General features: G+C 38.8%; 1 protein-coding gene across 14 annotated transcripts in view; it reads left to right on the top strand.

The window, feature by feature from the left end:
* The window catches only part of TENM4 (teneurin transmembrane protein 4), a 1,400,276-nt gene that overhangs the window by 1,237,943 nt on the left and 140,516 nt on the right, over positions 1 to 21,817 (top strand). For all 14 annotated transcript variants that reach the window (XM_056561274.1, XM_056561279.1, XM_056561286.1 and 11 more), the window contains 3 exons: positions 1,868 to 2,038; positions 16,240 to 16,454; positions 16,685 to 16,895. In XM_056561274.1, the coding sequence (XP_056417249.1) occupies positions 1,868 to 2,038; positions 16,240 to 16,454; positions 16,685 to 16,895 (597 nt within the window). The remainder of the gene's footprint in view (positions 1 to 1,867; positions 2,039 to 16,239; positions 16,455 to 16,684; positions 16,896 to 21,817) is intronic.

Below are 21,817 nucleotides of genomic sequence, written 5' to 3'. Positions count from 1 at the left end.
TTTGTACCGATATAAATATAATTAATAAAACTAAACGCTATCTCTTTAAGTGTTATCTTTTGCTTTCCTCTGAGAATTATTACCGTATTTAGCGTTTCCAGAATTCCCTCCCAGTCATTTTCATTCAGATTAATTTACAGCTATATCATGTTGCCGTCGAAATAATTGAAAATACAACATTGCATATGAACGGGTAAAGTCGGAGGTCTGACACGTTTTTATAGATTGTGATAATGAATTAATTTCAATAATTAGTTTTTGTGACTAAATCCATGTGTGAGACGTTCTGTAGATTAGCCTTGGGTGTGCTTGGTTTATTATATATTCTTGGTGTGTACTAGGTTGGGACTTTAAAGGGGCACTCCAGAGAAAAATACATGGTTTCAAATCAACTGGTGACAGAAATATTAATCCTTCCAGTACTTATCAGCTGCTGTATGCTCCAGAGGAAGTTGTGTTGCTCTTTCCAGTCTGACCACAGTGCTCTCTGCTGACACCTCTGTTCATGTCAGGAACTGTCTTGAGTAGGTGCAATTCCCCATAGCAAACCTCTCCTGCTCTGGACAGTTCCTGACATGGACAGAGGTGTCAGCAGAGAGCACTGTGGGCAGACTGGAAAGAACTTCACAACTTCCTCTGGAGCATACAGCAGCTGAGAAGTACTGGAAGGATTAAGATTTTTAAATGGAAATAGAAGTAGTTTCATATCTGCACAATTTTCTGGCACTAATTGAGTTGACACGTGGATTCCTCTTAATATTAAAAATTAATATGTATGTGAAGTTTTTTTCTTAGTTAATCTATAAAATGTACAAACCCCTTGGTTAGTGTCTTCGTTAATTTTGCATATATATATATATATATATATATATATATATATATATATAATTTTTATTAATTTTTTGTAAAAAAAAATTTAAAATTGTGTAAAAAAAAAAAAAAAAATAGTATGTATGCCTGTCTGGCATAAAGAAAGTCAATAATATGCTTTTAACACTGCAGACTAATTAGTGGGTGCACTTATTTGGATATGGGGAGTGGCCTTCTGGAGCCAAAAAACATGGCGTAAATTATAGCAGAATACAGTGGATAAATACCATTAAAAAATGTGTGTGTGTGAATCCATACAAAAATAATATATTAATAACTGTCAATCTACATCATGGTTTAGACCTCAAAGAGGGTGTTGTTGCACACTGGGTAAACCCCATTTGTAAAGTTTTGGTTGGTATTTTTTTTATATAATATATATTCATTATTAAAGGGGTTATCCAGGAAAAAACTTTTTTTTTTATATATATATATATCAACTGGCTCCAGAAAGTTAAACAGATTTGTAAATTACTTCTATTACAAAATCTTAATCCTTTCAGTACTTATGAGCTTCTGAAGATTAGGTTGTTCTTTTCTGTCTAAGTGCTCTCTGATGACACGTGTCTCGGGAACCGCCCAGTTTAGAAGAGGTTTGCTATGGGAATTTGCTTCTAAACTGGGCGTTTCCCGAGACACGTGTCATCAGAGATTACTTAGACAGAAAAGAACAACCTTAACTTCTGAAGCTCATAAGTACTGAAAGGATTAAGATTTTTTAATGGATGTAATTTACAAATCTGTTTAACTTTCTGGAACCAGCTGATATATAAAAAAAAAAAGTTTTTTCCTGGAATACCCCTTTAAGGTTTTTAGTTTTATTTCCCCCCCTATTTATATTCATTTGTCTATTTATTTGTGTTTAGAACTTGTTTCAAAAACGTATGACCAATGTAAATTTTGACATCTTATTGTCTTTTGAGATGAAAGTCCTGTTAGCTGTAAGGGTACCTACAATGCGACTGACAAACATGACTCTTCTCATTGCTCACTGCAGCCATGCACCTTTTTGGTCTAAACTGGCACCTACAGCCGACGGAAGGGCAGATGTATGAGATTACGGAAGACAGAGCCAGCAGTTGGCCTTTGCCAACGGACGTCACCTTGTATCCCTCGGGGGGCACGGGGTTAGAATTACCAGAAAGGAAAGCCAAAGCACCCAGTGAAGGTACGGTGTGTTATCCATGTTGTGAGTTCTTTGTACGTTCCAGTTCACCTGACTCATGACATCATGCACCACGTTACACCATTTTCCATTATCCAGTTGTGCCCCATTTAACTTTCAAGATTTCATTAGAATTTTCACAAAAATTACAAATTTAATACATGAGAAATAACCCATTGTTTTGTCTTTTTGTCATATTGTCAGTTTCTTTGTTATATTTTTGCGTTTTTTTTAATACTATTTCTGTGGAGTTTTTATATTCCCTCGTGTTTCCAGCCAATCTAGCAGGTATTGTACCTCGTAGACCTATCTTTCCTTTTTAACATTTTTGTTTGACATAGTTTACTTTTAAAGGGGTACTCTGCCCCTAGACATCTTATCCCATATAAAAAGCATAGGGGAAAAGATGTCTGATCGCGGGGTCCCGCCGCTGGGGACCCCCGCGATCTCCCTGCTGCACTCGGCGTTCGTTTAGAGCGTTGGGTGCAGTGTTGGTGGCTCAGGATGTCATGGCCACGCCCCCTCAATGCAAGTCTATGGGAGGGGGTGTGACGTCCGTCACGCCCCCTCCCATAGACTTGCATTGAGGGAGGCGTGGCCGTAACATCACGATCCTCCACCCCGCATTGCCAGTTATCCGACATGGAGCAGAGTTCGCTCCGTGCACCGGATGTCTTTGGATAGGGGATAAGATGTCTAGGGGCGGACTACCTTCTTCCCCTAACATCTGCCATCTTGGGAAAAGACTAGACACTCCCATACAAATGATATGGTTGGCCAGTCCCACTGAGATCAGTGCGTTCCTTCAAAATAAGTGGGTTCAGCCCACATTCATCTGTGTATGGCCACAAATCCACAAACATTTTTCCCATTTTTATAAGGCTAGGTCTCTTTTGAACCCTGAGTTACTGCCTTACAATGGGCCAGCATACTCAACTGGTCTACTAAATTTAAGGTATAGAAGACTAGGTTTTGGGCAACATTAAGTTCTCCGTACGGGCCGCATACGGCAGAGATATGGGAATGCAAGTTTTTAGCTCCCCCCCGGCCGTATGCGGTCATGTTTGGGGAAAAACGTGATGTGAACCCAGCCTTATAGGCTTGCTATGGTGCCTGGGATACGTTTTGGAGGATCTACAGCAGTGTATTCCTGAGGGGGGCTGTTTCATACCTGATCCTGGCGATTTGTTGGTGCCAAACTTCTTTCCTTAGGGAGAGGTCCATGGATGAGCCCAGGATGAGCAGAAAGGATGCTACTCTTTGAATTTGGCTTTCAATAAAGTAAGCATTTCCCATATGCACAAAACTACCCAATGAGAAGAGTGACCCTCTTCTTGGGTATATAATTGCAGGGAAAAAGAAAAACACCGATTGGGCTCAATGGACGTCCATGGGCCTTGGCCTCCAGTATAGGAAGAAAAATGAGGTAATTAAACTGTGTCTGTTTAGATAAAAAGCCAAGCATGGGATTCCTGAGAAGGGGCAACTTACAGTTCAGAGCTAATGCCCTCTGTGCCCCGACCAGACTTTATATTATACATATGACGGGATCCTCCGGCTGTATAATAGTCATCATTGTACTTATCTTACACCCAGACACAGACACACAACAATTAACCAATGTCTGGATTATATCACTTCTGAGGAAGAAAAAAAAAAGTTCACATATTTTCAGCATGATCTGATTCTTTAAAAAAAAAAATTATAGGTTTATTTACATATTTCTAGATAGAAAATTTTAATTTTTAAACTGTTTTAATTTCTTTATTTTTTTTATTTTATTTATTATTATTTTTATTTTTACAGCGCCTCTTATACCAGAGGTGCCTATCAAGCGTCCTTGCTTGCAATTTAAACCCTCAAAACCTACAAATTGCTCAATTTGGTAGGAAATACTGATCCCGTCCTAGGTTTACCCATAATTCAGACATTGTACAGAGCTGCCAGCTTTGTGCCTTTTGCAGCAATACCGTTCAGTGATAGATCACTTATTTTTTTTACTTATTGCTCAAGGGAACATTTTACTGTGTATTCTTAAACGTTTTATTTTTTTAGCTGCTAATTTTAGGACGCAGTTAACAAGTGCTTCTGGTTCCGCGGCAATTATGTCATTTTATACAATTACCGCATGATTTGGGGCACGGTTCAGAGATTCATGGTTGTAGATCAGAAGATTTACAGACAGGAGGAAAGATACTTCATGCGTGGTCTAATATGAATTATAAAAAGTTAAGTACAAAGATAAGTACAAAAAAAAAGTGTAAAAAGTTTATAGAAGAACAAAAAATAAATAAATAAACAAATAAAAAAAAATAAAAAAATAAAAGTACTGTATATACTCGAGTATAAGCCAAGGCCCCTAATTTCACCCCAAAAACCCAGGAAAAGTTATTGACTCGACTATAAGCCTAGGGTGGGAAATACATCATCTTCCCATGTAATCATCCAGACCCCCCGTCATCATCCAGACCCCCGTCATCATCCCTCCTCCCCCCCTCATCATAATCGCCTGTCAATCCCTTCAGCCATCGGCTGTCCGGGCATGCTGGGAGTTGTAGTTTTGAAACCTCTGGTGGTCCGCAGGTTGAAGACCACTGCGAGGGCCTTAGTCATCATCCAGCCCCCCCCCCCCCCTTTAGTTTTCTACTCCCCTCCCCTCGGTGGGAAGGAAGGGTGAGCCGGTCCGGGCCATCTATGCTGCAGGGACCGTCCGGTGGGGAGGGTTAGTCGTTCCAGGCTATACATTTTCACCGGGGGGGCCCTCTTCTCCGCGCCTGCCCCGGACTAGTGACGTTGCCTTGATGACGACGCACAGGGATGCGCATGAACGTCCCTGTGTGTCGTTGTCAAGGCAACGTCACTAGACCGGGGCAGGCCTGTATGTTCAAGAGGAAGTTGTGTAGGTCTTTCCAGTCTGACCACAGTGCTCTCTGCTGACACCTCTGTCCATGTCAGGAACTGTCCAGAGCAGGAGAGGTTTGCTTTGGGGATTTTTTCCTGCTCTGGACAGTTCCTGACACGGACAGGGGTGTCAGCAGAGAGCACTGGGGTCGCACTGGAAAGAACTACACAACTTCAGTAGTATACAGCAGCTGATAAGTACTGAAAAGATTAAGATTTTTAAATAGAAGTAATTTACAAATCTGTAACACTTTCTGGCATCAGTTTATTTACCCCTTTAAAAGGGTATTCCGGGGAAAAACATCTTATCCCCTATCGAAAGGATAGGGGATAAGATGTCTGATTGTGGGGGGGCCCGCCGCTGGGACCCCCCGCGATCTCCCTGCAGAAGCCCACATTCTATGCGTAGCTGCGTCTGAAGTTTTGGAAACCTCCGGGCTTCCGAGACGGGGACGTGATGTCACGCCACGCCCCCTCCATTCATTTCTATTGGAGGGGGCGTAACGGCCGCAACGCCCCCTCCCATAGCCCGGAGGTTTCCAAAACATAGAATGCGGGTGCTGCAGGGAGATTGCGGGGGATCCTAGCGGCGGGCCCCTCGCGATCAGACCTCTTATCCCCTATCCTTGCGATAGGGGATAAGATGTTTTTTCCCGGAATACCCCTTTAAGAATCCATATATACTGTATTAACCAGACAGGAAGTGTCTACGGACCAGACATATACATTACATAGGCTTTTTAGTTTGAAGAGGACTGTGTAATACTTAATTTCTCCTGTGGGGGTGCTATAGGGAGATTGAACACCTAGGTTACAGATAGATAATCATTAGGGATCTCATCATTGGGAGACCTTGCTAGAGAGGAAATGGGTTGTCCAGATGGGACATCACCATGTTACTATGTTTCTAATAAGGAGCCATAATTCTTGTATAAGGTGCAGGCAATATACAGGCAACGTCCTGTCTGGTAAATAAGGATAAGGATCCTTATCTATAAAGCCAGACACAATGTGATTACGGTTCATCTCCCTCTCTTGGGGGATCATACATTACATGGACAACTTATTGATTTCTGATGAAAAAAAATGTGTAATGCCTCATTTCCCCTGGTGGAATTTCTGTATAAGGTACAAACAATATACAGAACATATCCCTCTCTCCTGAGGACCAAGCCCATCCCTACATTACATAAACAGCCTATCAAAGGGGTTCTCCGGTGAAAAACTTTTTTTTTTTTAAATCAACTGGTGCCAGAAAGTTAAACAGATTTGTAAATTACTTCTATTAAAAAAATATTAATCCTTCATTTACTTATTAGCTGCTGAATACTACAGCGGAAATGATGTTCTTTTTGAAACACAGAGCTCTCTGCTGACATCACGAGCACAGTGCTCTCTGCTGACATCTCTGTCCATTTTAGGAACTTCCCAGAACAGCATATGTTTGCTATGGGGATTTCCTTTTACTCTGGAAGTTCCTAAAATGGACAGAGATGTCAGCAGAGAGCTCTGTGTTTCAAACAGAAAATAATTTCCACTGTAGTATTCAGCAGCTAATAAGTACAGCAAGGATTAATATTTTTTTAATAGAAGTAATTTACAAATCTGTTTAACTTTCTGGCACCAGTTGATTTAAAAAAAAAAAAAGTTTTTCACCGGAGTACCCCTTTAAAGGGGTACTCCTCTGGAAAACATTTTTTTTTTTTTAATCAACTGGTTCCAGAAAGTTAAACAGAGTTGTCAATGACTTCTATTTAAAAATCTTAACCCTTCCAGTACTTATCAGCTGCTGTATGCTACATAGGAAGTTCTTTTTCTTTTTGAATTTCCTTTCTGCCTGACCACAGTGCTCTCTGCTGACACCTCTGTCCATTATTGGAACTGTCCAGAGTAGGAGAAAATCCCCATGGCAATCCTCTCCTACTCTGGACAGTTCCTGACATGGACAGAGGTGTCAGCAGAGAGCACTGTGGTCAGACAGAAAATAAATACAAAATGAAAAGAACTACCTCTGTAGTACACATCAGCTGATAAGTACTGGAAGGGTTAAGATTTTTAAATAGAAGCAATTTACAAATCTGTTTAACTTTCTGGCATTAGTCGATTAAAAAAAAAAAAAAAATGTTTTCCAGCAGAGTACCCCTTTAAATTCAGTAAGAACTGTGTAATGCCTCGTTTCTCCTATGGCGGTGCTGTAGGGAAATTGAGCAGATAATTGGGAACCTCATCAGTGGGAGACCCTGCTAGCAAAAAGGGGTTGTCCAGATGGGACTACACAATGTTACTATGATTCTATAGAGAGTCCGCCTTTCTGTATATGGTATAAGAGCCTCTCTCTCCCCGGAGGACCCAGCATGTCCATACATTACATGGACAGCCTATTCATTTCTATTCAATACTGTGTAATGCCTCTTTTCTCCTGTGGCGGTGCTGTAGAGAAGTAAAACCCAGATCACAGCCAACCCCTGAGGATCTCATTATGTAGATGGAACCTTTTATTAGGATTTTTCCAACATGGCCACTACTACAGCATCTACATAACATGCAACCCAGCTTTCTAGAGTTCTGACTGGCAAATCTGCCTAATTAAGTGGCAACAGGTTCTCGGCTTCTATATTTTTAAATAACTAGGCATACATGAAAGTGAGGGGTCATTTGTGACATGCGGGTATAGTACAGTGTTTCTCAACTAGTGTGCCTCCAGCTGTTGCAAAACTTCAACTCCCAACATGCCTGGACAGCCTTCGGCTGTCCGGGCATGTTGAGAGTTGTAGTTTTGCAACAGCTGGGGGCACCCTCGTTGGGAAACATTTCTATAGGACATGGGTACAGCTTCTAGAAAGCTGGATCTTGGTGGACTCGTCCCTAGAGGTTGCCTGAAACCCGCAAACCAGTATACCGAAGTACAAGGTTAGGTAAAGGTTGCAGTTTTCTTTATATATAGCAGCTGGTTTAATAAAAAAAAGTGTAGGGTAATATCTGACACTTAATACTCAGGTAGACTTAACCTGCCTGCTCGGTCGATTTTTTTTTTTTTTCTTTTCTTTTTATAATCCAAACCAGACGCCAAATTTCCTGATCTCATAAATAAAAGTAATTTGAATGTCAAAGTGAATTGGTCTCCTGCTGTAATATATCGTTTTTATTAAACTGCAGCTCCGCCATTAAAACCATATATGTGTGTGAGTATGTGTGTGTGTTATATATATATATATATATATATACATATGTGTATATGTATACACACAGACACAGTGGTCCCTCAAATTACAATATTAATTGGAACCAAGACGACCATTGTATGTTGAGACCATTGTATGTTGAAACCAGAACTCTATGGAAACCTGGTAATTGGTTCTGAAGCCCCTAAAATGTCATCCAAAAACAGGAAAAAGTGAGGATTAAAGAAAAATAAGTAGGTAACTAATACAGAAAAAGCAAATACTTACATATTAAAGTAAGAAAGATCTGCAAGGGGTTGTACTGTAGGGGGCGCTACCAGACACCAGTCAGTGCATGCACTTCAGTAATACAGGTTAAGAGTAGTACGGAGCATGTAATACCTCCCTGTTCTGTAGGGGGCGCTGCCAGACACCAGTCAGTGCATACACTTCAGTAATACAGGTAAAGAGTACAGAACATGTAATACTTCCCTGTACTGTAGGAGGCGCTACCAGACACCAGTCAGTGCATACACTTCAGTAATACAGGTAAAGAGTATACAGAACATGTAATACTTCCCTGTACTGTAGGGGGCGCTACCAGACACCAGTAAGTGCATACACTTCAGCAATACAGGTAAGGAGTACAGAACATGTAATACCTCCCTGTACTGTAGGGGGCGCTACCAGACACCAGTCAGTACATACACTTCAGTAATACAGGTAAAGAGTACAGAACATGTAATACCTCCCTATACTGTAGGGGGAGCTACCAGACACCAGTCAGTGTATACACTTCAGGAATATAGGTAAAGAGTACAGAACATGTAATACCTCCCTGTACTGTAGGGGGTGCTACCAGACACCAGTCAGTGCATACACTTCAGTAATACAGGTAAAGAGTACAGGACATGTAATACCTCCCTATACTGTAGGGGGAGCTACCAGACACCAGTCAGTGTATACACTTCAGGAATATAGGTAAAGAGTACAGAACATGTAATACCTCCCTGTACTGTAGGGGGTGCTACCAGACACCAGTCAGTGCATGCACTTCAGTAATACAGGTAAAGAGTACAGAACATGTAATACCTCCCTGTACTGTAGGGGGTGCTACCAGACACCAGTCATTACATACACTTCAGTAATACAGGTGTTTTACCAGTGAACGTCCTTTCTGATTGGTCGGTTCTTCCTGCCATTGGCACATTTCACAGATCCTGAATGTCTGTACATTGTATGTTGAGTCTGGTTTCAAGTTACAATGGTCCAGAAAAGACCATTGTATGTTGAAACTATTGTATGTTGCGGCCATTGTAAGGCCATCTATATATATATCTATAATATATGCATTCTATGAAGGTAGAGAAAAGATGTGGCAGAGCTATGAAAACTCACAGCCATGAAATGCTAAGTAATACTGCTGTAGTATCACCTGAAATAAAAACCTCCCATACTGCGCCCCCTGATAAACCTCACAAATTGTGCACCCCAAATATAACTCCCATACTTTGCCCTCAAATAAAACCCACATACCGGACCCTTAAATTAAGCTCCTATACTGTACACTCAAATAGAACTCACATGCCGTCCCCCCCAAACCAACGCTGGTACTGTGTTCCCAAATAAAATTCCCATACTGTGCCCCCAAATAAAACTCACATACTGTGCCCCCAAGTAAAACTCACATACTGGACCCTCAAATTAAACTCCAATACTGTGCCTCACGTAAAACTCATGTACTGCACCCCTAAATAAAACACTCATACTATGCCCCCCTAATAAAACATCTATACTGTGCCTTCAAATAAAACTTGCATACCGTGCCCCCCAAACCAATGCCGGTACTGTGTTCCAAATAAAATTCCCATACTGTGCCCCCAAATAAAACTCACATACTTGACCCTCAAATTAAACTCCAATACTGTGCCTCAAGTAAAACTCATGTACTGCACCCTAAATAAAACTCCCATACTATGCCCCCTAATAAAACATCTATACTGTGCCTTCAAATAAAACTCACATACCGTGTCCCCAAACCAACGCTGGTACTGTGCACCCCAATTAAAATTCCCATACTGTGCCATAAAAATAATACCCATACTGTGCCACCAAATAAATTATTATACTATTATATAATGCAATACAGTGAACACATAACAGTACCATACAATATTCATGTAAGATTCAATACAGAGCCTAAAATATCCAGTGCTGTAAAGTCGTCCAAATGTCTGTGATGAGGACAAAAGATAACTAGCTGTTTGAGACCCCAGAATATTAAATGGTTAATGTCAAACTCAGCTCTGCTACATCTGTACATGTGACCACATTGTATAATGACAGTACTATGTGTATATATATATATATATATATATATATATATATATATATATATATATATATTTATGCAGTGTTTCCCTCTGGATTCATGTCTGCAGGACTCGATGATATCAGGCTGGATTAGTACTAGTGGTTGTTAAGTCAGGATGTCTTCAATGCTCAGGTTACAGCTCCTGGCGGTTTTATTTTTAATTTTTTTGCCAGAGGAAACTGAAATGTGCCATTTTGTGTTTACTCCGAAATGTCAGCGACATTGGCACAGAAATTACATGTTTGTATTAGTGTCACCAGCTCTGAGGAAAAAAAAAAACATTGTCAACATCCGAGTAGATGGGAACTGACATGCCCAGCGTTCCACCGCAACCTATGTGCATGCCTGAAGTCGTTCCTGTATGAGAGGAGTCATGTTCATTTTTATCTCATTGACGGGCTCTGGTGAGACGGGGGGTTATACACCCTCATAATGTAAGGTCTCCCCTTACTTCAATGAAGCCCTGTACATGTAACTACCGAGACTTTAAGGGCAACTATAGTCACAAGTGATATTACCATCAAATGGGACAGTAACCATTCAGACATAAAGGCAGCTTTTGTATGGAAATGTATAACACTGCCCTCTATGGGAAAAAAACGTAACTACTATCTTACTGTTTTCTATGTACAAGAATATAACTACTAAAATACTGCCACAATGTAAAAGTATAGAACTACTATAATACTGCTCCTATATACAAGAATATAACTACTATAATACTGCTCCTATATCTACTATAATACTGCTCCTATATACAAGTATATAACTACTATAATACTTCTTCCTTTATACAAGAATATAACTATTATAATGCTGCTCCTATGTACAAAAATATAGCTACAATACTGCCTCCTATATACAAGAATATAACTACTATAATCATGCTCCTATATACAAGAATACAACTACTATAATACTGCTCCTATATACAAGAATATAACTACTATAATACTGCTCCTATATACAAGAATAGAACTACTATAATAAGGCCCCTTATGAACAACAATATAACTACTATAATACTGCCCCCTATATACAAGAATATAACTACTATAATACTGCCCCTATATACAAGAATATAACTACTATAATACTGCTCCTATATACAAGAATATAACTACTATAATACTGCTCCTATGTACAAGAATATAACTACTAAAATACTGCTCCTATATACAAGAATATAGCTACTATAATACTGCCTCCTATATACAAGAATATAACTACAATAATACTGCTCCTATATACAAGAATATAGCTACTATAATACTGCTCCTATATACAAGAATATAGCTACTATAATACTGCCTCCTATATACAAGAATATAACTACAATAATACTGCTCCTATATACAAGAATATAGCTACTACAATATTGCTCCTATGTACAAGAATATAACTACTATAATACTGCCCCTATATACAAGAATATAACTACTATAATACTGCTCCTATATACAAGAATATAGCTACTATAATATTGCTCCTATATACAAGAATATAGCTACTATAATACTGCTCCTATATACAAGAATATAGCTACTATAATACTGCCTCCTATATACAAGAATATAACTACAATAATACTGCTCCCATATACAAGAATATAACTACTATAATACTGCTCCCATATACAAGAATATAACTACTATAATACTGCTCCTATATACAAGAATATAACTACTATAATACTGCTCCTATATACAAGAATAGAACTACTATAATACTGCTCCTATATACAAGTATATAACTATTATAATACTGCTCCTATGTACAAGAATATAACTACAATACTGCCTCCTATATACAAGAATATAACTACTATAATCATGCTCTTGTATACAAGAATATAACTACTATAATACTGCCTCCTATATACAAGAATATAACTACTATAATCATGCTCTTGTATACAAGAATATAACTACTATAATACTGCCTCCTATATACAAGAATATAACTACTATAATACTGCCCCATATATACAAAAATATAACTACTATAATACTGCCTCTTATATACAAGAATATACCTACTATAATACTCCTCCTATATACAAGAATATAACTACTATAATACTGCTCCTATATACAAGAATATAACTACTATAATACTGCTCCTATATACAAGAATATAACTACTATAATACTGCCCCCTATATACAAGAATATTACTACTATAATACTGCTCCTATATACAAGAATATAGATACTATAATACTGCTCCTATACACAAGAATATAACTACTATAATACTGCCTCCTATATACAAGAATATAACTACTATAATACTGCTCCAATATACAAGAATATAACTACTATAATACTGCTCCTATATATAAGAATATAACTACTATAATACTGTCTCCTATATACAAGAATATAACTACTATAATACTGCTCCTATATACAAGAATATAACTACTATAATACTGCTCCTATATACAAGAATATAACTACTATAATACTGCCCCTATGGGCATGTCATACAATAAAGCTGCACCCACCAATTTTACTACAACTTAATAATTCATAGTATATATTGGTATAAATTGGTTACACAGATATCTATATTATATATATATATATATATATATATATATATATACACAGTGTATGTGTATATATATATATATATATATATATATATATATATATATTTATATACATATATATATATATATATATATATATATATATATATATATATAGATATCTGTGTAACCAATTTATACCAATATATTCTATAATTATTAAGTTGTAGTAAAATTGGTGGGTACAGCTTTAGAAAAAAAAAAAAATATATATATATACCATTTAAAGCAGTTATTGTTGTTTGGCGGGGCCTTGTGCATTTGCCATAAACCATCCCATCCCATTCATGCCGGACAATTGAGAATGAAGCGCAGCGGTCCTCATACACTGTACCCATGCTCCTCTTGTCTTGCGGTTACATCTAACATCCCCGTTCCGTCTACCCCCCCCCCCACAGACTCACTAATGGCGGGTAGATCAACAGAAAACAATGCTTGGTCCCCGTTTGATTTTCAAGCAGACAAAAAGATAGATATTTAGATCTTCGGTTTAAAATAACAGGCGACAAATGGCGACGGCGTTCCGTTCCCTTCTGTATTGCCCCCCATCAACCACCGCCCCCCCCCCCCCCCCCCCCGAAGATTGAAGATGAAGAAAACAGCCAATTCTGTAAGATTAAAGAACAATGAGAAGAAAACGACAACAGAGGACGAATGTTTTTTTTTCCTTTTTTCTTTCTTTCTCCTTTTTATCGAACACGTGGGAATCAAATTAAATTAGATTGAAAAATAAGATTAAAATAAGGGTTATTATAGAAATGTTGATTAGAACGCCACATTAAGGTCTGCTATTGTGCCATTATCTAAATAGAAATCTCTGCTTTGGTTCCTTTCAATCAGAAATCACCCAGAGCCCCTTTTATTTACAAATAGATCCTTCTAGAACAGTGGGAGGAACGAGCCCCGTCGTGGCTGGCGAAACGCCTGTTTGTGTGGATGTAAATCATAAATAAGAATACATGGAGGAATGGTCGGCAGTGTCTTCCATGTTTTGTATGTCAGTGTTTCCGAACCAGTGTGCCTCCAGCTGTTGCAAAACTACAACTCCCAGCATGCCCGGACAGCCGTTGGCTGTCCGGGCATGCTGGGAGTTGTAGCTTTGCAACAGCTGGAGGCACACTGGTTGGAGAACCCTTTTGTGTTGTCATGTAAGCTGAGATTGGTGGAACTTCCAGTGCACCTCCTTTAACCCATTCTGTAACGTGATCGAATGAAAACAATTATGACATTATAACAATTAAAATATAATACTTAAAAATTACTATAAACTTTTACATTATTAAATTGATATGTAACATAAAATGATGGGCAAAACAAACAAAAATAAAAAATCTAAAAACTGGTCCCACAAGAAACGAGGCCTCAAAGGTCAAACAGGTGTATATATATATATATATATATATATATATATATATATATAACATTATTATATATAAAACAGGTAAATATAAAATCTAAAAAGTTAAAACTAAAAAAAATAAAAAAATAAAAAAATTTACAAATTTAAAAATTAAAAAAATTAAAAAGTTAAAACAAAAAAAATGAAAACTATTATAACAATGAAAAAGTAAGGCAAAAGAAAAGAAATGATCTGTAAAAAGAAAAAGAAAAAAGCCAAACAGAAACTGGTCCCGTAAAAAACGAGGGCTCTTATATAACAATATCAAGTTGACACATGAAGAGGAAAAATGACAACTATTTTAAGAATTAAAAAGTAAAACAAAATAAAGAATACTATAAACGCTAACATAATTTAACTTGTATGTAAAGTAAAATGATGTGTAAAAAAATTTTTTTTTTAAACTGGTCCCGCAAAAAACAAAGCCTCAGTTAATAAATAGTTAAGACTAAAAAAAAAGATACAATCATAGCAATTAAATAATGAAGTAAAATAAAAAATATAAACTGGAAAACATTTTTTTTTTTTTAAATCAACTGGTGCCAGAAAGTTAAACAGATTTGTAAATTATTTCTGTAAAAAAATCTTAATCCCTCCAGTACTTATCAGCTGCTGTATGCTCTGCAGGAAGTTCCTTTCTTTTTGAATTTCCTTTCTGTCTGACCACAGTGCTCTCTGCTGACACCTCTGTCCATTTTAGGAACTGTCCAGAGTAGGAGAAAATCCACTAGAATCCACTAAAATCCAATAGAAAGCCTGTCCTGCTCTGGACAGTTCCTAAAATGGACAGAGGTGTCAGCAGAGAGCATTATGGTCAGACAGAGAGCAAATTCAAAAAGAAAATACTTCCTGTGGATCATACAGCAGCTGATAAGTACTGAAAGGATTAAGATTTTTTGAATAGAAGTAATTTACAAATCTGTTTCACTTTCTGGCACCAGTTGATTTAAAACCTTTTTTTTTCTAGTGGAGTACCCCTTTAAGGTTACACTTGGCTCCGTAAAGGAGTTTTCCTACACTCTGAAATGGCCCTATTATGACAGATCCAGTGTGTCCATTGATTACTGGCATCCAACCAGTCCATAGTTTGAGAACTCAGGCCCAGAGTGATCAGCGGAGCACCATGCCGGCTTCTCGAGACCTGGAAACTTTTATTACAAATAAAATCTTGGTGCTACTTGTGAACCTTTTGTTTGTCCCACAGCAGCACCTGTGATCTCTTTTGTTGCCCTGCTTTGCTGAGAGATAAGGGGCTTTGCTTCTGTTTTGACCACTTTTTTGGACAGCTAATGGACAACTAAGACAGAGCTTCCAGCATATTGTGCACCACTGACCTATTCTGCTAAGTGTACTGTGAAAGTCTGATATGTGTGTTTTTGTAGGTCTGTTTCCCCCTCACTCTATCTAATAGTTGCCGGCCCAGTCCCAAAAATAGGTCAAACAGAGGTGACAACCCCGGCAGCATAGTAACTAAAACACTGCTCATAACCGATTAGCACTATAGAGAAAGATTCGGCTGTTGATCCTGGGTTTGTTGATTCTTTGACCTCAGGGGTTTCACTTTGACCCCTGTGAATTTTGCTGTCATAGCCGGTGGGTCAAGGTTTCTGCTTTCCTCCAATCTGTCATATCTACTTATACTTCAATCCAGCCTTCTCCTGACTATTATATCGACATCAGCCGTCAAATCTGTCATCGTTCACCTGACATTTCGCATTTCTTGTGCTCATTTGTAGAAAGACTTATGTTTTTGATTTTTTTTTTCTCATGCAGGAAAACCCAGCAACATCTTTCCCGATGACAGTTTTATTGACTCCGGAGAACTGGATGTGGGTCGGAGAGCAACACAGAAGATTCCTCCTGGCATATTCTGGAGATCCCAGGTCTTCATAGACCATCCTGTTCACCTCAAGTTCAATGTGTCTTTGGGAAAGGCGGCTCTTGTCGGCATTTATGGTAGAAGAGGACTCCCACCGTCACACACACAGGTGACAAAATGGAACAAAATATCTAATTGGACGAGGGTTGTTAATTCTTGTAGATCAGAGGTCCCCAACCCAGTCCCCAAACTCCCCCAACAGTCCAAGAATTTAGTTTTTTCCTGTTCTATCCCAATGGAGTAACTGAGAAAACTAAAAACGTTGGTGGCCCTTGAGGACTTGTCTGGGTACGATTATTGTAGATCATTTCTCATTTTATGTTGTTGTTTTGCCTGCAGTTTGATTTTGTGGAACTTTTGGATGGAAGACGTCTGCTGTCACAAGAGGCGAGAAGCATAGAGGGTCCTCAGAGGCTACACAGGGGGGTGGTCCCTTTAACAAGTCATGAGACCGGATTCATCCAATATTTGGACTCTGGCATCTGGCACTTGGCATTTTATAATGACGGCAAAGAATCTGAGGTGGTTTCCTTCCTCACGACGACCATTGGTAAGTACTTGTTTTTCTATTCTGGTCAAGTTTCGGATAAAATATTTTAGACCTCAGAGAGTCCATTACACAAGTCCAGAAGCCAAGCCGAGCTTAAGTGGACTTCAAATAAAAAAAAAACTCTAATAGGCGTCGATAGGAAATTGCCCAACAAGATAGGTGCCAGGGGGGAAAAAAGTTTTTGGGGCAAATTGTTTATGTGGCTTCTGGGACTTTCCAGCACTGTTAAATGTTTTTGAATGTTTGGTTGGAATTGTTGTATTTGCACTTTCTTGGGGGTTTAGATTGGGCCTGATGAAGTCTCAAGGCACAAATTGCGGCAAATTATACTCAAAATGCAACTGGGTATCACACAAAAGGTCATTGAATGTTTAGTTGTCGATGGTTCTTCAGACATCTGCCCACTTTTATGGATTTTAAAGGAGAACTCCAGTCAAAACTAACTTATCCCCTATCCATAGGATAGAGGGTAAGTAACTGATCGTGAGGGGTCTGTCCGCCGGGACCCCTCACGATCTCTGGTACAGGACCCAGCTCTCAGTGAGAAGTGGGGGTAGGAGCGGATATCCACACCACTAGAGGCCAAACTAATGACCAAGCAGCCATGTTTTCTCACCCTTGGAAAAGACAAAACTCTTACGAGTTAAAAGTATTCCAAAAACCATCCAAAGAACCTCAAAAAAAAGGGTAAAAATGTTTTAGTCCATGACCAAGTTCTAGCCAAACCGGTCATAAGAACCATAATGACCAAGTGATGACAGAACTGACTAAATCAACAGTAGAGTCATTGGTATCAATCAGAACGAGAACTTCCTAAAATATAATACAAGTAGTTTTGTTGTAAAAATAAAATAAAAAATTGCATTAAAGTTTGCGTAATTTTTTTTTCTCAATTTTATTTTTCATTGTGTTATTTTCACCACGTAACTCCAGCCTAAACTAACTTATCCCCTATCCTCACTGACAGCCAGTGTCTCCATCCAGAGTTTACGGGGGGGAGGGGGTCCCAGCCATCGGACCCCGTGTGATCTCTGGAACGGGACACTGGCTGTCAATGAGAAGGATGTGTCACCTACCAGAGAATGGCACACGCTCCATTCATTTCTATGGGAGAGCCAAAGAGACCAGAGTATAGCACTAGGGCATCCTTGGCGCTCCCATAGAAAGGAATGGAGCGTGTGCCATTCTCTGGTAGATCACATACGCTTCTCCTTGACAGCCAGTGTCCCGTTCCAGAGATCACAGGGGGTCCGATGGCTGGGACCCCCCCCCCCCCGTAAACTCTGGATGGAGACACTGGCTGTCAGTGAGGATAGGGGATAAGTTAGTTTAGGCTGGAGTTACTTGGTGAAAATAACACAATGAAAAATAAAATTGAGAAAAAAAATGTACGCAAATTTTAATGCAATTTTTTATTTTATTTTTACAACAAAACTACTAGTATTAATTTTAGGAAGTTCTCGTTCTAATTGATACCAATGACTCTACTGTTGATTTAGTCAGTTCTGTCATCACTTGGTCATTATGGTTCTTATGACCGGTTTGGCTAGAACTTGGTCATGGACTAAAACATTTTTACCCTTTTTTTGTGGTTCTTTGGACGGTTTTTGGAATACTTTTAACTCGTAAGATTTTTGTCTTTTTCAAGGGTGAGAAAAACATGGCTGCTTGGTCATTAGTTTGGCCTCTGGTGGGGTAGCTATCCGCTCCTTCCGCTGTTGCAAAACGTCAACTCCCAGCATGCCCGGACAGCCGTCGGCTGTCCGGGCATGCTGGGAGTTGACGTTTTGCAAAACTGGTTGGGAAACCCTGCTCTACCAGGTAGTGGAGAGAACATCAAATTGTGAAGGAGGCCATGAAGACGAGAAGGATGGATGCTCTGGTGTCTCTCAGTCGAAGGTCACTGGTTTTCTTTGTATTTTTAGTCCCACATGAGTGATCAGCGATGATATAGGGCGGTAAAGGTTCCATGAGATCATGGGAATGAGCACGGAGGACGGGTGAGAATCCCCGACACATCTTTACCGTCTCCTCATTTAACTTAACATGTGGGCGAGATGAATCATGGGTCGGGAAGATGGCACGCTTCAGTAATACCACTGAATACCATGAATTTCAATGAAAACTTGACTTGTGTAGAGTTGTAACATCCTAAAAGGAATACTATTATACAATTGTTTGTAAAATATATCAGTGTACATATAATAGTGCCAATCCTACTACCAGTGCCCATGCAGTTGTGCCACAGACAGATCTGTGCCCATGTTACAGCACTGGCCTTATCTGTAGATATTCACATAGGGACTGTTGTGGTTGATACTACCAGTTTAATGATTTGAATCATAGAAGGGTTCTTATCATAATATCGACCTTATCAGTGCCTATGCAGTTGTACCATCCACAAAATGGTTTCTATATATTAATATATGTGACATTAGTGTCTATATATTAGTACATGTGACATTAGTGTCTATATATTAGTACATGTGACATTAGTGTCTATATATTAGTACATGTGACATTAGTGTCTATATATTAGTACATGTGACATTAGTGTCTATATATTAGTACATGTGACATTAGTGTCTATATATTAGTACATGTGACATTAGTGTCTATATATTAGTACATGTGACATTAGTGTCTATATATTAGTACATGTGACATTAGTGTCTATATATTAGTACATGTGACATTAGTGTCTATATATTAGTACATGTGACATTAGTGTCTATATATTAGTACATGTGACATTAGTGTCTATATATTAGTACATGTGACATTAGTGTCTATATATTAGTACATGTGACATTAGTGTCTATATATTAGTACATGTGACATTAGTGTCTATATATTAGTACATGTGACATTAGTGTCTATATATTAGTACATGTGACATTAGTGTCTATATATTAGTACATGTGGCATTAGTGTCTATATATTAGTACATGTGACATTAGTGTCTATATATTAGTACATGTGACATTAGTGTCTATATATTAGTACATGTGACATTAGTGTCTATATATTAGTACATGTGACATTAGTGTCTATATAATAGTACCAATAATATCAGTGTCTATATAATAGTATGAGTGACATTAGTGTCTATATAATAGTACCAATAAGATCAGTGTCTATATAATAGTACCAATAAGATCAGTGTCTATATAATAGTACCAATAAGATCAGTGTCTATATAATAGTATTAGTGACATTAGTGTCTATATAATAGTACCAATAAGATCAGTGTCTATATAATAGTACTAATAAGATCAGTGTCTATATAATAGTACCAATAAGATCAGTGTCTATATAATAGTATTAGTGACATTAGTGTCTATATAATAGTACCAATAAGATCAGTGTTTATATAATAGTATTAGTGACATTAGTGTCTATATAATAGTACCAATAAGATCAGTGTTTATATAATAGTATTAGTGACATTAGTGTCAACAAAAGTACCAATAAGATCAGTGTCTATATAATAGTATTAGTGACATTAGTGTCTATATAATAGTACCAATAAGATCAGTGTTTATATAATAGTATTAGTGACATTAGTGTCTATATAATAGTATTAGTGACATTAGTGTCTATATAATAGTATTAGTGACATTAGTGCCTATATATTAGTACATGTGACATTAGTGTCTATATAATAGTACCAATAAGATCAGTGTCTATATAATAGTATTAGTGACATTAGTGTCTATATAATAGTACCAATAAGATCAGTGTCTATATAATAGTATTAGTGACATTAGTGTCTATATAATAGTACCTGTTACGCCGAGCGCTCCGGGTCCCCGCTCCTCCCCGGAGCGATCGCTTCACTCTCGCTACCGCAGCGCTCCGGGCAGCTCCACTGACCCGGTGCGCTGCGATACCGTCTCCAGCCGGGATGCGATTCGCGATGCGGGTGGCGCCCGCTCGCGATGCGCATCCCGGCTCCCATACCTGACTCGCTCTCCGTCTGTCCTGTCCCGGCGCGCGCGGCCCCGCTCCCTAGGGCGCGCGCGCGCCGGGTCTCTGCGATTTAAAGGGCCACTGCGCCGCTGATTGGCGCAGTGGTTCCAATTAGTGTGTTCACCTGTGCACTCCCTATTTATACCTCACTTCCCCTTCACTCCCTCGCCGGATCTTGTTGCCATTGTGCCAGTGAAAGTGTTTCCTTGTGTGTTCCTAGCCTGTGTTCCAGACCTCCTGCCGTTGCCCCTGACTACGATCCTTGCTGCCTGCCCCGACCTTCTGCTACGTCCGACCTTGCTTCTGTCTACTCCCTTGTACCGCGCCTATCTTCAGCAGCCAGAGAGGTTGAGCCGTTGCTAGTGGATACGACCTGGTCACTACCGCCGCAGCAAGACCATCCCGCTTTGCGGCGGGCTCTGGTGAAAACCAGTAGTGACTTAGAACCGGTCCACTAGCACGGTCCACGCCAATCCCTCTCTGGCACAGAGGATCCACCTCCTGCCAGCCGGCATCGTGACAGTACCAATAAGATCAGTGTCTATATAATAGTATTAGTGACATTAGTGTCTATATAATAGTACCAATAAGATCAGTGTCTATATAATAGTACTGGTGGCATTGGAGTCTGTATTATAGTATCAGTGACATCAGTGTCTAAATAATAGAACCAGTGACATTAAAGGGGTACTGCACTGGAAAACATTTTTTTTTTTATATATCAACTGGTGCCAGAAAGTTAAACAGATTTGTAAATTACTTCTATTAAAAAAAATCTTAATACTTCCAGTACTTCCAGATGCTTTTTTTTCTCCACAGGAAGTTCTTTTCTTTTTGAATTTCCTTTCTGTCTGACCACAGTGCTCTCTGCTGACACCTCTGTCCATTTTAGTAACTGTCCAGAGTAGGAGCAAATCCCCATAGCAAACCTCTCCTGCTCCGGACAGTTC

Source organism: Hyla sarda, chromosome 2 (assembly GCF_029499605.1).
Source record: "Hyla sarda isolate aHylSar1 chromosome 2, aHylSar1.hap1, whole genome shotgun sequence".
Classification (NCBI taxonomy): domain Eukaryota; kingdom Metazoa; phylum Chordata; class Amphibia; order Anura; family Hylidae; genus Hyla; species Hyla sarda.
The sequence above is the reverse complement of the archived record's forward strand: the minus strand, read 5'-3'. Positions and strand labels throughout refer to the sequence as shown.